At 27.7% G+C, this 19,040-nt stretch overlaps 1 protein-coding gene across 1 annotated transcript; it reads right to left on the bottom strand.

The window, feature by feature from the left end:
• Positions 1–480: 480 nt before the first annotated feature.
• On the bottom strand, positions 481–7,198 carry Triagg1_10293 (uncharacterized protein; the record flags this gene model as incomplete). The annotated part of the gene is made up of 4 exons (XM_062894348.1): positions 481–531; positions 598–6,506; positions 6,561–6,850; positions 6,906–7,198. The coding sequence occupies 4 exons, from the start codon at positions 7,196–7,198 to the stop codon at positions 481–483; spliced, it is 6,543 nt and encodes a 2,180-aa protein (XP_062750784.1).
• Between the last annotated feature and the right edge of the window lie 11,842 nt (positions 7,199–19,040).

Below are 19,040 nucleotides of genomic sequence, written 5' to 3'. Positions count from 1 at the left end.
TTATATTTAAGTTTAATTTAAACTTTAATTAATTATATTTTATAATATAAATTTTTAAAATTTAACTTAGTTAATTATAATTAATTAAGTTAAGCTATAAATTAATTCTAGATTTTTAACTAAAGGCTAGGGCATAGCCTTCCTCTGACCTTACTATTATAGCTTTACTAAACATTTTAATAACTAATATAACCTTTATATTACGCAAGCTTTAGTAGTAATGCAAACTAATCTAAGCAAAATAAACAAGGAGGTAGCAGCCATAAAGTAAATAATTCAAGTCCTTAGGTCCTCTATCTCACTATACAGTCTGCCTCACAGAACAGAGTCAGTAGTTGACCCTTAGCATATAACCAAAAGTGGTTGGATTGGCGATATATTACCGAATCCTGTAAAAAAAAGTATCCCGAGTAGCGGGGCCAAAGATCGCGACCTCAGGTCCTCCTAGGGAGTTAACTGAGAAAGAGAATCATATTATCTTTACAGGCACTGCGTGATCATGCGCTTTAGATGTGCACCCGTGGTCGTTGCCTATGGATCAACACATTAGATGGCCAATAATCCGACCAATGCATTCTGGAGGGGGATGAAACTCACAAATGATTTATGGACCATAGAGAAATGATCGCAAGGAAGGGTCACGCATTCAACAGGGCCACCCGTTACCGCATCCCACCCATCTGGACCCTCATGCTCGTTCCTCTTCCCGAAGAACCACAGAAGCATGGTAAACGCCTTGTTGGCCTCTTGGTTTGCTGCGGCTTCCTGCTCCTTACGCATGACGGCCTGGATCCCTGGCGGAATGTAACCCAGGAGGTTTTCTAGGCCCATACCCGCCCACAGCACAAAGGTCTTCACAGGTCGCTGGCTGGGACCCATCGGCTTAGCGTTGTGCTTAGCAACAGACCTCATGGCCTGAAGACAGTGTACCTTGGTTCGCCAGGGCATTGGATCCAAGCAGAAATTTCTCGCGGGAACGTCTAGGCCATTCGTTACGCCCAGCATCTCGACCATTTCCATCGTGGGCTCCGTCTGCATGCTCGTGTCTATAGACATAGAAATCTTGAAGTCCAGTAGGAACAGTCCATGCACGACCTCACCCGTATCTCGTAAGCGCTTCGCCGTCTCAAAGGCGTACAGAGCGCCGAGCGACCAACCGCCGATAAGGTACGGCCCATGTGGGCAGGTCTTTCTGATGGCGGCCGCATACATGTCGGACGCCTCGTCAATGCTGCAGTGGAACTCCTCAGGAACCAGAATAAAAGGAGATTCGCAAGCGAACACGGGATTGTCTCCCTCGAATAGAGGCGGCAAGTTCAGGTAGGAGGTTACAGATCCGAGACCATCGACGATGAGGAAAAGAGGAATGCCTTTGGACTTTCGACTTCCCTGGATCAGTACTACCCTGCTGCTGTAGCTTGTCAGGGACTTCATGGGTCGATCTATCTCTGGTAAGGCATTGTGCCTAGGTGAAGGTGGCTTCAATGCCGATATGCCCGCGTTGTTTCCAGGAGGGTTTTGTCCAGGGGACTTTGTATGAGGAGCTGATAGTGCTTTCCCGAGATCTGCTACGGTGGGGTTGGCAAAGAAAAAGCTTGCCGGCAAATCCAGGTCGAAATTTTGCCTCACAAGCTCAACGACTTCAATGATAGACAATGAGTCTAGACCCATATCTGCAAAACTAGTAAAAGGGGTCACATCGGCCCTAGCAAACCCCGTCTGGGCGAGAACGATATCCAAGACTCCGCTGTCCACAAAATCGTCGGGTGTACTGTCTTGCTCTGATTTCAGCGCTCTACCCTGGATGAAAACCGTAGGATCGTCCATGAGAATATTTGGCGAGTGAGCTTGGGCTCCTAGCGCATTGCGAATTTCTCCAAGGGTTTGGTTTTGGATGAAAAATGTTGCCGGTAGGTCTAAGCCCAAGGCTTTCTGAATATCGCTAAGAATCTCGATTGTCAGGAGTGAGTCTAGACCCACTTCCAGCAGATTTGTAGAATCCGTTACGTCTGCCCCGTCGTAACCTGTTCTCGCAAGGATGATTTCAACAACGCTTTCATGGTTAGCCCTGGGGGCTGAAAGAGCCAGAGACTCTCCGAGCTCTGTGGGAGCCGTTAAAAGAGTGGAAGAATAGGAGCTTGAGTTAAAAGAGGGGGAGGATGTGACGGGATCTCGCTCGGTAGCATATAGCGGCTGAAAATGGGCGTGACCGGCGCTCTCAGTGGCCCTCTTTCCGCGAGCTTGACTCGAACTCCGACCCTTCCCTCCGATAATCACTTCAATTACACGCCGGCTCATGCGCTGAAACATGATATTCTTGCACGAAGCAATAATCTCGCTGCCCTCAAAGACGTAGACTTGGCAACGCGCGACGCCTTTGTCTGAAATGTCATCAACATGCGCAAAACTCGTATACAACCCTCCGGCGCGAAGCCTATCTCTCAGGACCCGAGTTTCACCCAAGCCGCTTGCAATGTAGAATTGACCATTGTCTATCTCAGGCCTTCCGTTCAGGAGGAAGCCTGCCACATGCACCAGCGAATCGGCCCAGTAGGGGCTGAGTGTGAAGTCTCCGGCGCTGGGCTTCAACTGGACCATCGCCACAGCATCACCACAGAAACTTTTGGGAACAAAGACCTCCTTCATGGACTGAAAGTCGTCACTGTATGTGACCAGATTTGCGAAGAGCTTGTAGGCAACCGACTGTTGTAGATGGTGGCCACGACCGGAGATGCTGTTTTGCAGGACACTGTCCTTCGCCACATTAATGAAGTACTCGGCCTCGGACCATTCAGATGTCCAGGCCTTGGAATCCTCAAAGTGCAGCTTACACGTTCCGTACTCGTGATGATGATCGATGCCTCCCTCAGAGTGGAATCTGACGTGGACTGTGGTGTCTCCCGTCTTCATAGTAGCCTGGATGATTATTTTTTGTACAGCATGGTCAGGGTTGGGGATCAAGGGCCGAGTAATGTTCAAGTCTGTAAGAGACACTGATGGCAACTGCGCGGAACTGCTTGTCGCGAATCTGTGCTGCATATAATTTGCAACTGTGTATGCCATATCCATAAACACGCTGGCTGGACAGAGAGGTACCCCATTTATACGATGACCGTGAATGGCAGCCAACAACGCGGGAGAGGCGACAGCGGATTCAAATGTCACCGATATTTCATTCCCAGTCGATGACTCTGCCCGCACCATCTGCACAGCGCTGGTGGGAAAGCCAGGAACTGCTGGCCCTCCTGGAACATGAGCACTAGGCGATGTAGAATACTGCTTTCCTGTATACGGCGGAGTTTCGTTTGTTATCCAGTATTCTTGGAGATCGAATGCATAGCTGGGAAGCTCTAGCAGTCTTACGTGTTTGCTGAAGTCACGGTGGTATTTGACCCAATTCATCGGCAGCCCTGCCATGAATGCCCCAGTTGTAGCTTTCGAGATAGAATTCCAGTTGTTATCCTTGTCGTTGATTGTGCAGATGAGCTTACTCCGCTCCACGGAAAGCGTCGAGCCCACGAGCCCAGTCAAAACCGGCTTGGGACCGATCTCGATCCAGATGGTCTGCGAATCAGCCAAGCCAGTTGACCAGCAAGCGTTCAGCGCATCGACGAAGTTGACAGCCTCACGTGCATGTCGCATTGCATACGATGGAGTGAAGATGCCTTCCTCCTCCACGATACGCCCCAACAGGGCAGACGCGACGGGGATCCGAGGCTTGTTGAATACCACGCCTTCCGCCAGTTCCCTCAGGTCGCTCAGGATGGGGTCGATCTGAGGACTATGGAAGCCGTACGTGACTTCCAATTGAGTGTATTTGACCCTTGTGCCCATCGCCTGAAGCGTGTTCTTGAGTGATTCGATGGCTCCTGTCGAGCCGCTTACAACGGTCGACCGAGGAGCACTGATGCAGGCAATCTCGCAATCAGATGCAGATTCCAGCAGCTTCTTCGTGTCTTCCAGCGTGGCTTGAATCGCAACCATGGCGTGGGAGTGCGGGACACATTTCTCTTTGATCATCTTTGCGCGGTAGCCCACCAAGAACAGCGTGTCTTGGGCGGACAGAACTCCGGCAGCGTACAGGGCGACGTACTCGCCCAGGCTGTATCCTATCACCGCGCTCGGTCGAACGTCCCACGACCTCCACAGGTCGACCAGCGCCATTTCGAGGACAACTATGGCGAGTTGGATCTGCACGGGGCTCGCGGCATTGGCCTCACTCCCATCGGCGATGATCAGGTCGATAAACGGCTCGAAGCCATGCCAGACGCACCGGTCGTGAAGGGCCACGACTCTCCTTCGGAAGCAAATAGAGGTTGCAAACAGCTCTTTCCCCATGCCCGCGTATTGCGAGCCTTGACCGGTAAATGTGAAGACGACCGAAGGTGCTTTGGATATCGGAGTACTGATAGAGTCTTTGCCGAGATCCGCGGCAAGCAGACCCCGCAGCTCAGCAGTTGTCGACACGGAGTATGCTCTCTTCAGGTCCTCGTGAGTCCGCCTTGCTGTGGTTGTGTATGCCAGATCAGCCAAGAGAATGCCAGGATATTTCTCCATGTGCTCGAGAAGATTAGCTATATTCTTCTTCAGCGAGGCCAAAGTTGCCGCCGAGACAATAACGGTATGAAAGCCCCGTGGATCCTCAGTCCTTTCGGAATCTCGGCTTGGGGGATCCCCGATCAGCAAGCAGTTGTTCCCGCCCGACGCATCGAAGTTATTTATCGCAATTGTCCTCTTGCCGTTGGCCGTCAACTTGAAGCTGACTGGTTGGGTAGGAATACGGATGTTCATGGTGTCTATATGGGAGAACTTGGGGTTTAGGGGTCCTGGGAATCCTGCCTGGGGAGGGATTGTACCACGCCGGAGTGTCTCTACACACTTGATGAGAGACGCGATGCCTGACACCGCCTCACCGTGACCGATATTGGCTTTCAGAGAACCGACGTAGAGCGGGTTGTCGGCAGGTCGAGTGCCGAAGATGTTAAGCACGCTCTCCATTTCGACGGCATCGCCAGCTTGGGTTCCCGTCCCGTGCATTTCGACAAAGCCAATCTCATCGGCTTCAACACCTGATGTGCGCAGAACGTGGCGCATCAGCCGGATCTGGGCGCTGGCGCTGGGATGAGTGATGGATGATGCGTCGCAGGAATAGTTCCGCCCGCCGCCGCGAACGACAGCCAGGATATTGTCATTGTCCGCGAGAGCATCTTCCAGTCGTTTCAAAACCACAACCCCAACCCCCTCGCCGCGGCAGTAGCCGTCGGCATCATCACGGAACGTCTTGCATCCGCCGGGCGTCTTTGACAGAAAACCGGCTCGGCTGAGGCCCGCATACGGAGCAGGCGAGGTAAAGAGCTGCCCTCCGCCCGCGACAGCCGTATCACATTCTCGTGCAAGGAGCGCACGATATGCCATGAGAATAGCGGTCGTGCTCGAGGCACAGGCCGAGTCCACGACATAGTGGCCACCGCCCCATTTGTAGTGATAGTTGAGCCGTCCGGGAGCAAAAGAGCGGGTGGTGCCGGGAATGTAATATATGTCTACATTCTGGCTGGCGTTTGCCTCACGCCAGTCATCGGAAGTCTGCCCGAAATAAGTGGCAATTCTCATCCGGTTTGTTGACAGTGAAGCATCTGGGGTATAACCGGCCATTTGCAGCGCCTCGTGCGTGCACATCATCAGAAGGCGCTGGACAGGATCCATTTGCATTGCTTCCCGTGGAGAAATACGGAAGAGGCGACTATCGAACAGGCCGGGGTTTGCCAGAAAATTCCCGTACTGCGTTGTGACTGTGCTCCTACGAGCTCCAGTAGCATCGTAGTGTACCGCCAAGTCAAAACGACTCTTGGGGATCTTCTGTTCAAATGTCTTTTTGGCCAGCAGATTCTCCCACAGAGTATCGAGATCTTCGCTGCCGGGAAGCCGCGCAGACTGTCCCACGATAGCGATGAGATCCGAACCGTCCCTGAAACCTGTACTGATCACCTGCGGCGTAGGGTCTCGGATGCTTACGCGGAAACCACTCCCCTCCAGCGCTTTATGAAATGCCGCAACCTGGCTCGGCGGACCGAGTGGTACCACCTTTACAGGCGTGTCGTGATGCAGCGTAGCTGTGCAATAGTTGATCACACCAGCAAAGTCAAGGGTCGCTCCGGTTATATCCCTCACACAGTGACGGAGAATATCACCAAATGTGCCACACTCAAATGGTTTACAGGAGCTAGTCGAGAGAAGCAGAGTGTTTTCGCGTATCGAACTGTGACGCATATCGGCGACACTAGCAATAGCGTCAACATCCAGGGGCTGAAGATGAGCAGCATGAGCAGGCGTTCCCAGTTCCAGATTCTTCTTAGGTGTAGATTGAAGTGTTGGAGAATATGACCATAGTTCGGGGAATAAGGAGGGGGGTCCGGATAAGACGGCCCAGTTGTGTGCCACAAAGGAGATATATATATGCCGGTGACGTGGAATTGCCTGTAGGTCAAACAACTCGGCCATCAGCATTCCTATTAGATATCCCATTGGACGTCCCATTGGATACTCTGGGAGTTAGGGCTCACCCACCATATCCCCGTTGAATCCATCAATGATCGTCTGAAGCTGCTTCGGTGGCACGTTGATCACAGCTACCCCCCATCGTCCAGGGTTCCTTTCGATCTCAACGGCTCGTCGCCATTGTGCCAACCCCACACGGAAAGCAACGCCAATAATCTCCTGGCCAAGTCGGACGAGATCATTTATATCTCGAGCCGCTGCGAATGTTGCTGCTGACAACATGCCTGTACAAAGCCCAATAACAAGGACTGGATGATCTCTCTTCTCAAGGAGCGACGGATCGCCCTCAGCCTGGCTGTGAAATGTCAGTTGCTATGAAGGAGTAGTCGGTCCAAGGCAATGCCACCAACATAATAAGATCTCCGACCTGCGAAACCACCCATAGAACCGTAGCAATCGTCTCATAAGGCAGCGTTTGTGCATGGTACAACTCGGAGAGCTCGAGAATGGTTTCGAAATCGGCATAAGGTCCCTTCTCCTCCGAAGGAAGGTCCAGTAGATTCAGTTGCACGATATCGGCCGCACATCGAAGAAAACGCGCGAGCGCCGGTGAGTTGCGGGCTGCGTGAGACAGCAATCTGATGTGTGAGTATGTATCCACTGTTTGATCTCCGAAGAAGATCACGCTCTGTTCAGCCTTCATCTTAAGATATTCGTGAAGGGATTGAGATAGATGCTTGAAGCCCCAACAGTTGATGGAACATAGACTAGAGTCTACGAAAGCCAAGTACAATAGGAGAGCTGCGAAATTATTGTTCAGCTCTACAGGAGCACCGACATGACGCTTCTGGCTTTTTATCATGAATATGACGCTTCAAACCCCTCATGGAATAATAGATTGCAACATTCAAGGGTTTAGGAGCTCAGATCCAGGGTCAAGTCATTGCGTAGGTGCCAGGCCGGAGGTTCTTTTTCTATATAACAGTAGCAGAGACATAACCTTGTATAATCCCATACCCCTAATATTATTTAACCCCTTTATATAAAACTTACTAATTTAGTTTTAGCGTTAAGTTTACTTAACCCTAGCTATTTATATATTTATTAACTAAAAAAATATAAAGTAAAGTATAAGTTAAGTTAACTTTTTTATATTAATTATGTTTTTTTAATATTTTCTTTAGCTTTAATATATATTTATAAAAAATAAATTAATAATTTATTATTTACTTTACTTTATTTTATTAATATATATATATATATATATTAATTATTAATATTATAAATGTAATAAACTTAATTAAAATTAAGTTTTTAATTATTTATATTAAAATAAACTTATATTATTTAGAGAATTAAGAAGCTTTTAATAATATATTTTAATATATTATTGATATATTAATTTAAAAGCTATAGTATAGCTTTCCTTTGACTTAGTTATTATAGTTTTACTAAACCTTTTAATAGTAAATATAACCTTTAATATATTAATTTAAATACTTATTAAATACTTTTTTAAAATATAATTAAATACTTATTTTAATAAAAAATATATTTTATAAAGAGATTTTTAAAAAAGGTTTTTATTATAATATAAGTTAGTTATTTTTATTAATATATTATTTAAAATATAATATTTTTTATTAATTAACCTTAAGGCTTATATTTATAATATATACTTTAGTTATTTATTATAAATTTTAAGAAAAATATTTAATAATCTAAAGGTAAAATAAGTAATATATATAATACTTTTTTAAATTATATATTATAAATATATTATTAATAATATTATAAGTAATATTAACCTTTTATTAACTTTTATAAAAAGTTAATTATATTATATTATTATAAATTAAGACTTAGTTTTAATAAATTTATAAAATTACAAAGGGGCTTTATTATATAATTTCCACGCTTTATAAAAAGGTACTTATTATAGTTATTTAGCTAGTTATTTCTTTATAGCTTAATAATAATCTTTTAATTATATAACTATAGCCTGCCTTATAACTAAATCCTTTATATTTATTAAGCTTTTTTCCTTACTTAATTATTAAGGATTATATTTATTTTTAATTAATTATAATAAAAATATTATATAATTATAATCTTTATTAAAAACTACTAAACCTAAAGAAGTTAAATTATTAAGAAAGTTTTTAAAAGTTTTTTCTTAATATTTATAATAAATTAGTTATTAATTATATAATAATAAAAAAGTTTAGTAATTAAATTTATTATATAGTTAAATATTTAAAAAGTAATATAAAGTAATTATTTTACTTATATATTACTTTAATTTTAAAAAATAATAATTTTATTAATTAATTAAAAAGTATTTTTAATTAAATTAAAAGTACCCTTAGTAATTTATATTAATAAAAGTATATATATTTATATTTAATTATAAACATTCCTTAAAAATTATATAAGTTTATAATAATATTTATAAATTATTAAAAATAAACTTTATATAAAGCTAAAGTAAATAAATTACTTAATAAAGTAAAAATATCTTTATTAATAATAAGTTCTTTTACTTTTTCCTAAGTTTAATTAAATTATAAAAAAAATAAAAGAACTTATATTAATTTTATAATATAAATATATATATTTAATAATATATTTAAATAGCTTTTTAAAAATAATAATAAATAAGTTTTTAAATAAAAGTAAATTAAAAAAAAATTAATATTATATTAAGTAAAAGTATAATAATAATATATTTTTATTATAAAAATAAATATTTTTATTAAAATTACTTAGTTTATAAAAGAAAATAAAAAAAATATTATTACATAATATTAATATTTATTAAAGTAAAAAAAGAAATTAATAATTAATCTAAGGGACTAAGAAGTTATATAAAAAATATAAGGAAAAAGAATATTATATTACTTTTATATTTTATAATTAAAAATAATATTTATAAAATTTAATTTTCTTATATTTAACAAAAGTATATAAGTAATAAAAGGAAAAGTATAAAGTAATATATTATAAATATTATATATTTTTAAAAATAATATAGAAATTATAATTAAAAAAAACTTATATAAATTATAAAGTTATTAAAACTTATATAATACTTAAGTTATATTCAAGTTATAATTAAGATTATATAAAGTATACTAATACCTAAGAGTATATAAAATAATAAAAAGTTTTTTATTAATATTAGTAAAAATCTCTTTAATAATAAAAATAACCTTTTTATAACTAAAAAAAACAAGTATATAAAAGAGTATATTATAAATTAAAACTTAGTTTTAATAAATTAATAAAATTATAATAGGGCTTTATTATATAACTTTTGTGCTTTATAAAAGGGTACTTATTATAGCTACTTAACTAAGTATTTTTTTATAACTTAATAATAACTTTTTAATTATATAACTATAGCTTACCTTATAGTTAAATCCCTTATATATATATTCTTTATAAAAATAAAGTATAATAATATTTATATACTTAAGATTCCTTTATGTAAAATTAATAATAATAATTGTATTAAAAAATAAGTAATATATTATTAATATATTATTAAGAAATTACTAAGAAATTACTTTTATTAATATTAATATACCTAAATTATTATAAAATAAAATAATAAGTTAGTATATTATCCTAAAAAAAGTATTTATATTATTATTAAGTTTATAATAAATATAACTAACTTGTTTAATATATTTTAATTATATTATTAATATATTACTAAAGTTTACTTATCCTTAGAATTATATTATTATTATATTATTTAAGTACATTATAATTACTAATAAAATTATAAAATTCTATATATTTATTTTATATAAAATCTTATATAATTAAGTTAATAATATAAAGCTACTACTTATCAATTTTATATATTTATTTATTTATATATAAAAGCACTTTTATTATATTATATATAAACGCACTTTTACTATTTTATAAATAACTTTAATTTATATATAAAAATACTTTTACTATATTATAACTAGCTTTATATAATAAAGTAATTTTCCTTTAGTAACTTTCCCTAGAACTTAGGATACTTAGGCTTATTGCCTTCCTTTAGTAACCTCCCCTAGAAGGTAAGATACTTAGGCTTATCGCCTTCCCTTAGTAACCTCCCCTAGAACATACGATACTTAGGCTTATTGCCTTCCTTTAGTAACCTCCCCTAGAAAGTAGGATACTTAGGCTTATCGCCTTCCCTTAGCAACCTCCCCTAGAACATAGGATACTTAGGCTTATCGCCTTTCTCCTTTAGCAACTCCCCTAGAACTTAGGATACTTAGGCTTATCGCCTTTCTCCTCTAGTAACCTCCCCTAGAACTTAGGACACTTGGGCTTATCACCTTCCTTCTCCAGTAAGCTCCGTTAGAACTTAAGATACTCAGGCTTATTACCTTCCTTCTCTAGTAAGCTCCGTTAGAACTTAAGATACTCAGGCTTATCGCCTTTTTTCTCCAGTAACCTTTCCTAGAACTTAGGACACTTAGGCTTATCGCCTTTTTCCTTTACTAACCTCCCCTAGAGCTTAGCACACTCAGGCTTATTGCCTTCCTTTAGTAACCGCTCAAGATACTTAGGCTTATTACTTTCCTTTTATAACTTCCACTTTTTTTAATAACTTAAAATTTAATTACTATTACTAAAAAATCAACTTAAATAATTTTAAAATAAAATTTAAATATTAAAAAAGTTAAATTTAAATAAAAATTATTTATAACCCTTATTTAATTTAAATTCTTTAATATTTAAAACTTAATTTTAAAATTATATAAATTAATATTTTTATAATATTAGTAATTAATAATAATAATAATTAACTTTTATTATTTATAATAAATATTTTAGTAAAAAATAAAATTTAAGTATATTAATAATTAAAATTAATTATATTTTATTTTAAAAATAATTTATAATTTATTATAGTTTAAAAGTATATTATTTATTATAAAAATAATTAATAATAGTTTTAATAAAATAAAGCTTTATTTTTATTATTATAATTATTACTTATAGCTTATATAAGGAAGGCTTAAGAATCTTTTATAGCTTATGGCTTATGTAAGTGAAGCTTTGGAATCTTTTTATAGCTTACGTAGATAAGGCTTTGGAATCTTTTTATAGCTTACGTAGATAAGGCTTTGGAATCTTTTTATAGCTTACGTAGGTAAAGCTTTGGAATCTTTTTATAGCTTACGTAGGTAAGGCTTTGGAATCTTTTGCGGCTTCCGGCTTATGTAGGTAAGGCTTTGGAATCTTTTATAGCTTGCGGCTTGCGTAGGCAAGGCTTTGGAATCTTTTCATAGCTTACGTATGTAATTACGTATGTATGTGTGAAAGGGCGTTTTCTAACAGAGGTTCTGAAAGGGGTACTATAAGATTTTTTTATTAAATATTGAACTATAAGAGTTATTTTATTATTATTTAATATAAAGGAATATAATATAAATATTATAAAATTATATATTAAAAAATACTATATAATAAGTAATTATTAATAACTTAGTATAATTAATTTTAAAAAAATAATATTTTTAAATAAAAATATTTTAAATATAATATTTTAATAATTTAAAATTTTAAGTTTTATTATAATATATATATTAGTAAATTAGTTATTACTTATATAATAATTAATTATAAGAAAAGGTTTTTTTAATAATATAATTATTTAATTATAAGTTTTATTATAATAATAATTTTTATTTATAATTAAATATATTTTTATATATTTTTATTTTTTAATAAATAATATATTAATTATAAAATATAACTTTTTTAATAAAATAAGTTAATAATTAACTAAAGTTTAGTATATAAATAATTATAATAGCTAAAGGTAATAAGAAATTAATAGTAATTATTACTAAAATAATAACTATTATTATAAAAACTTATAATTTTAATATTATTAATATTATAAAAAAGGTTTACTAAAGCTTAAAAAATAAATAAAGTAAAAAAAAGTAACTTAAATTAATTATAAAAAAGAAAATATAAATTAACTAAGTTATTACTAAGTAAAAGAATTAATAAAGTATTAGCTAATAATTATTAATAAAGATTTAATAATAATTATTTTAATTTTAGCTTTTAGGCAGTTTATTTTTTATACTTAGGAGAGATAAAGTTTAAGTATAATATAATTAACTTTAAGTTTATAAATTTATAATTTAATAACTTAATTAAACTAAATAAAATTATTTTATTAAATTATAAAAAGTAATAATAATTCTTTAAAATAAATTATATATATAATATTTTTAAAATTAAGAAACTACTTAATAAAATATTATATTATAAAAGTAATAAACCTTTATAATAATTATAAAATAAGTTAATAATTAACTAAAATTATAAATAATTATAATAACTAAAGGTAATAAAAAATTAATAATAATTATTATTAAAATAATAATTATTATTATAAAAACTTATAATTTTAATATTATTAATATTATAAAGAAAGTTTACTAAAGCCTAAAGAATAAATAAAGTAAAAAAGAGTAATTTAAATTAATTATAAAAGAGAAAATAAAAATTAGCTAAGTTATTATTAAGTAAAAGAATTAATAAAATATTATTAACTAATAATTATTAAATAAAAATTTAATAATAATTATTTTAATTTTAACTCTTAAGTAATTTATTTTTTATATTTAAAAAAAAAACTTTTTTTATAATATTAATAATATTAAAATTATAAGTTTTTATAATAATAATTATTATTTTAGTAATAATTATTATTAATTTTTTATTACTTTTAATTATTATAATTATTTATTTTTCCTAAGTATAAAAAATAAACTACCTAAAAGAAACTAATTATAAAAAAGCCTTTATATATAGTAATAGCCTTTAATTAATTAGCTAGTTTAACTAGCTATATATATATAACTATATAAATCTTATTTATTATTTTAGGCTACTTTATTAACTTTTTTAATAATTTTCTTAATTCTTTTACTTAGCTTAGGGTTTTTAATACCCTTTAGTTAATTTAGCTTATACTTTATTTTACTTAGCTTTAGTTTTTCCTTTTTTAAAGCTTTTAATTATAAATTTATAATTTTATTAATTATAAATTTAGTTATTTACTTAATTATCTTACTATATTAAGTTAAGGTTAAGTTATAGCTATTATAATATATAGTTTTATTAAGTAGTCTTTTATATTATATATATAATTTATTTTTAAGTAGGATTATTACTGCCTTTTATAATCTAATAAAATAATTAACTTATTTAATTTAGTTAAGTTATTAAATTATAAGTTATAAACTTAAAGTTAATTATATTATACTTAAACTTTATTATTTAAGCTTTTATATATATATATATATATTTAAGTTTAATTTTAAACTTTAATTAATAATTATATTTTATAGCCTAAATTTTTAAAGTTTAACTTAATTAGCTATAGTTAATTAAGTTAAGCTATAAATTAATTTTAGATTTTAAACTAAAGGCTAAGGTATAGTTTTTCTTTAACTTAGTTATTATAGCTTTATTAAACTTTTTAATAATAAATATAACCTTTATAATTATTTATAATTTTAATTAATTTTTAATTTATTTTTAATTATTATAAAAATTTATTATTTTTATAATATATTATTTTATTAAATAGTTTTTTATATTATATATATAATTTATTTTTAAGAATTATTATTACTTTTTATAACTTAATAAAATAATATAATAATTTATTTAATTTAGTTAAATTATTAAATCATAAATTCTATATTTAAAGTTAATTATATTATACTTAAATTTTATTATTTAAGCTTTTGTATATATTTTAAATTTAATTTTAAACCTTAATTAATTATACTTTATAACTTAATTTTTTAAAATTTAACTTAATTAATTATAATTAATTAAGTTAAATTATAAATTAATTTTAAAATTTAAAATTAAAAGCTAAAATATAATTTTTTTTAACTTAATTATTATAACTTTACTAAATTTTTTAATAATAAATATAACTTTTTTATAATAAATTATAATATAAAATTAAATTTTTTTTTTAAGTTTTATTAAATAAATATAAATTAATTTTTTTTTAAATTAATAAAATTTTAATTTATTTTTAATATATTATAATATAAAGGTTATATTTATTATTAAAAAGTTTAGTAAAATTAGAATAATTAAATTAAAGGAAAATTATACCTTAGCCTTTAGTTTAAAATCTAGAATTAATTTATAATTTAACTTAATTAATTATAATTAACTAAGTTAAACTTTAAAAATTTAGGCTATAAAATATAATTAATTAAGGTTTAAGACTAAACTTAAATATATATATATATATAAAAAGGCTTAAATAATAAAATTTAAGTATAATATAAGCTTTAAGCCTATAACTTATAGTTTAATAACTTAATTAAATTAAATAAGCTAATTATTCTATTAGGTTATAAAAGGCAGTAATAATCCTATTTAAAAATAAATTATATATATAATACTTTTAAAATTAAAAAACCACTTAATAAAACTACGCACTTACTTATAATAGCTATAACCCAACCTTAATAAATATATAGTAAGATAGCTAAGTAAATAACTAAATCTATAATTAATAAAATTATAAATTTATAATTAAAAACTTTAAAAAAGAAAAAACTAAAGCTAAATAAGGTAAAGTATAAGCTAAATTAACTAAAGGGTATTAAAAACCCTAAGCTAAGTAAAGGAATTAAGAAAATTATTAAAAAAGCTAATAAAGTAGCTTAAAATAATAAGTAAGATTTATATAGTTATATATATATAACTAGTTAAACTAGTTAATTAATTAAAGGCTATATATATAAAGGCTTTTTTATAATTAGTTCTTTTTAGGCAGTTTATCCTTTATACCTAAGAGAGATAAAATAATATAATAGCTTATTTAGTTTAATTAAGTTATTAAATTATAAGTTATAAGCTTAAAGCTTATATTATACTTAAATTTTATTATTTAGGCCTTTTTATATATTTTAAGTTTAATCTTAAACCTTAATTAATTATACTTTATAACTTAAATTTTTAAAATTTAATTTAATTAGCTATAGTTAATTAAGTTAAGTTATAAATTAATTTTAGATTTTAAACTAAAGGCTAAGGTATAGTTTTTTTTTAACTTAGCTATTATAGCTTTACTAAACCTTTTAATAATAAATATAACTTTTATAATAATAATAGTTTTATATAAACTTTATTATTAATTATAATATATATTTTTAATAAAAAAATCTATATAGTAAATAAAATATAATATTTTAACTAAAGTATTTTACTATAGTAAAATTATATATTTATTAACTAAGTATAATAGTTAATAACTTTTAGTTTAATACTTAAAGTTATTTCTTAAAGGTAAATACTTTTTATATATTTTAATTATAATTTATAATTTACTTTTATATTTTTACTTTTAAAAGGAATTTTTAAATACTTTATTAAATAGTTTTTAAATAAATATTATATATTTTATTTTTTATTATTACTTTATTTTATAAAAATTATAAATATATATTTAAAAAAATAATATTTTTCCTTAGTAATACTTATATAATTTTTTTTATATAGTTTTTTTTTTAAGTATTAACTTTATTAATATTAATAAAACTTTAATTAATTATAAAATTTTACTTATAATTAAAATATTATTACTTTTATTTTATTTTTTATAAAATAAAATATTTAATTAAGTTATTTAATATCTTAGGTAATAATAAAGTATATAATTAAATTTTAAAAATAATTTTATTTATTATATTTATTATTTTAAAAATAAGTATAATTTAAGAAAATACTTTAGGTTTTTATAATTTATAAAAATTATAAATAACTTTATTATTTTTTATAACTTTACTTTTTATACTTTTAAGTAAAAAATAATAATTAATAATTTTGTATTATAAATAATATAATTTTTTTTTATTAAGCTTAATATTATAAAATAATATATTATAAAATATAATACTTTAGCTTTATTAAATTATAAAAAGTATTTTTTAAAAATTTATTTTAAGTAATTTATTTTTAAAATAATTTTTTTTTAAAGTTTTATTAAATTAAAATAAAGTAAAAAATAAAAGTATTTTCTAATTTTTAAAATATTAAATTTTTTTTTTACTTTATTAAAATAAAATATTTTTCTTTATTAAGTATATTAAGGGTATTATAATATTAATAAAATTTAAAATAAACTTTTAATAAAAATTTATAAACTTTAAAAAACTTTAAACTTTTTTTATTTTTATTAAGGGTTTTTATTTTTTAATTATTATAATTTTATAAAAACTAAAGTAAATTATTATATTTACTTTTATAATAAAACTTAAGTATTTAACTTTTTTTATTATAAACTTATATTTTTTTATATTAATATTTAACTTAATATTTTTTATTTATTAAAATATTTAATATATTTTAAATATATAATTATAATATAACCCTCTAAAGTAAATCTAAATATTATTAAAATATATTATAATAAAGCTTTTTAAAATATTATTAAATACTTTATTAATATATTATTAAAAAATAACTAGTTTTTATAAACTTAAATAATATTATTAATTACTTAAAAAATCTAAAGTAAATTTAAAATATTATAAAATATTTATTACCCTTAGTTATTTATATTTTATAAAAAGTTACTTTAATATTTAACTTAGTAAATTATTAAGTATTTAAAAGTGAGTATAAGGTTTTATAAATTAATAATAATAAATATTAATTTTATTTTATAATTTTATTTAATACTTTATAATTTATATAAAATTTTTATTTTTTTTTTAATTTTTTTATTAAAAAAACTAATATTATTATTATTAAAAAACTAACTTAAATTTATTTTTTATTTATTAAATTAGTAATTTACTTTTATAATTTTAGTAAGTAATCTTAGGGTATATTATATAATAAACCCTAAGGAAGTTTAAAATAATTCTTATATTTATTTAAAAATAGCTTAATATAATAATTTAAAATATTATAATATAAAAGAAAATTATTAGCTTTTTTTTTTAAATAGTTTCTTAAAGTTATATAGGGATTTTAAAAGCTTATTTAGTATTTCTTTTTTTTTTATAATTTAAAAAGTTATAAACTTAAGTTAAAATATATTTATAATTTTTTAAAAATTTATAAAAAAAAGTATTTTAACTATAGTTTTTTAAATTATTATTAAATAAAAGTTAGAAATATTAATTTTAAAATAAGTATTAAAAATAATATTTCTTTATACTTAATTAATTCCTTTACCTATAGGTTATTTACTTATTTTACTTATATTTCCTTAATTTATAAGTTTAATATTATATTATATTATTTTATTTATAATTTCCTAAGGATAATATTTTAAATTAATTTTAAGATAATATAAAGTAAAATAAAGTATTTTTAATAATTTATATTTATTACTTTTTTTATAAAATAATATATTATAAATTTATTTTTATTTTTTATTATAATTTTAATTTTTTATAATATATATAATTAAATTATTTTTAATTTTAATTTTTAAATTATTTATTTATTAATAATTTTATAATAATTATAATTATTATTAATTTAAATATTTATAAATTTTTAATTATTAAAAAATTTTAAAATTAAAAATTAAAAATTATTTAATTTTTATAATATTTTTATTATTTTTATTTTTAATATTTTTTTATAAAAACTATAATATTATTATAAAAGTAATTTTAGCTTTTTAGTAAGTTTTAACTTAAGAATAAATTATTTTCTTTTTTTTTTAATTTAAATTCTTTTTAAAAATTATTTTTTTATAAATTATTTTTAAATATAACTTAAATTATAATAAAATATATTATTAATTAAAAATAATAATATATAATTATATATATATTTTACTTATAATATATATATAGCTTTTTATTATATTTTTTTTATAAAACTTTCTTTAATACTTATTTAGTTTATAAAGTATTTTAATTTTAAAAGTTTTTTATTTTACTTAGAAATATATTTTAAGCTTTTATTATATATACTAAGTTTACTTTAGTTATATAAATATTACTTTTTTAATTTTAATATATAAAACCTTAATATTAAGGCTAAAAGAACTTAAGGTAATATTTTTTTTTAAAGTATAAGTTTTAATTTTAATTATAATACTTTTATATATTTTTACTACTTTATAATAATTAAAATAAAGAATTTTATAACTTAAGTTATAATTTTTTAACTTTAGTATAAAAATATATTAAAAATAATTTAATTTTATTTTATTTATTTATAAAAGCCCCTTAGTTAAAGTTAATTTTTATTTAAAATATATAAAAAATATAATAAAAGGTTTATTATATTATTATACTAGGTATTTAAGCTTAATTTAAGTTATTTTTTATTAATAAAAATTAATAAAAATAATAAATAAATATTTTAAAAATAACTTTAGGTTTAGTATTTTTATTTTTAAGGTAAATTTATAATAAATTATAATATAAAATTAAACTTTTTTTATTAAATTTTATTAAATAAATATAAATTAATTTTTTTTAAAATTAATAAAGCTTTAGTTTATT

Source organism: Trichoderma aggressivum (genome assembly GCF_033847375.1).
Source record: "Trichoderma aggressivum f. europaeum strain CBS 100526 chromosome Unknown scaffold_069, whole genome shotgun sequence".
NCBI lineage: Eukaryota > Fungi > Ascomycota > Sordariomycetes > Hypocreales > Hypocreaceae > Trichoderma > Trichoderma aggressivum.
Note: the sequence above shows the minus strand (reverse complement) of the source record. Positions and strands in the feature narration are given on the sequence as shown.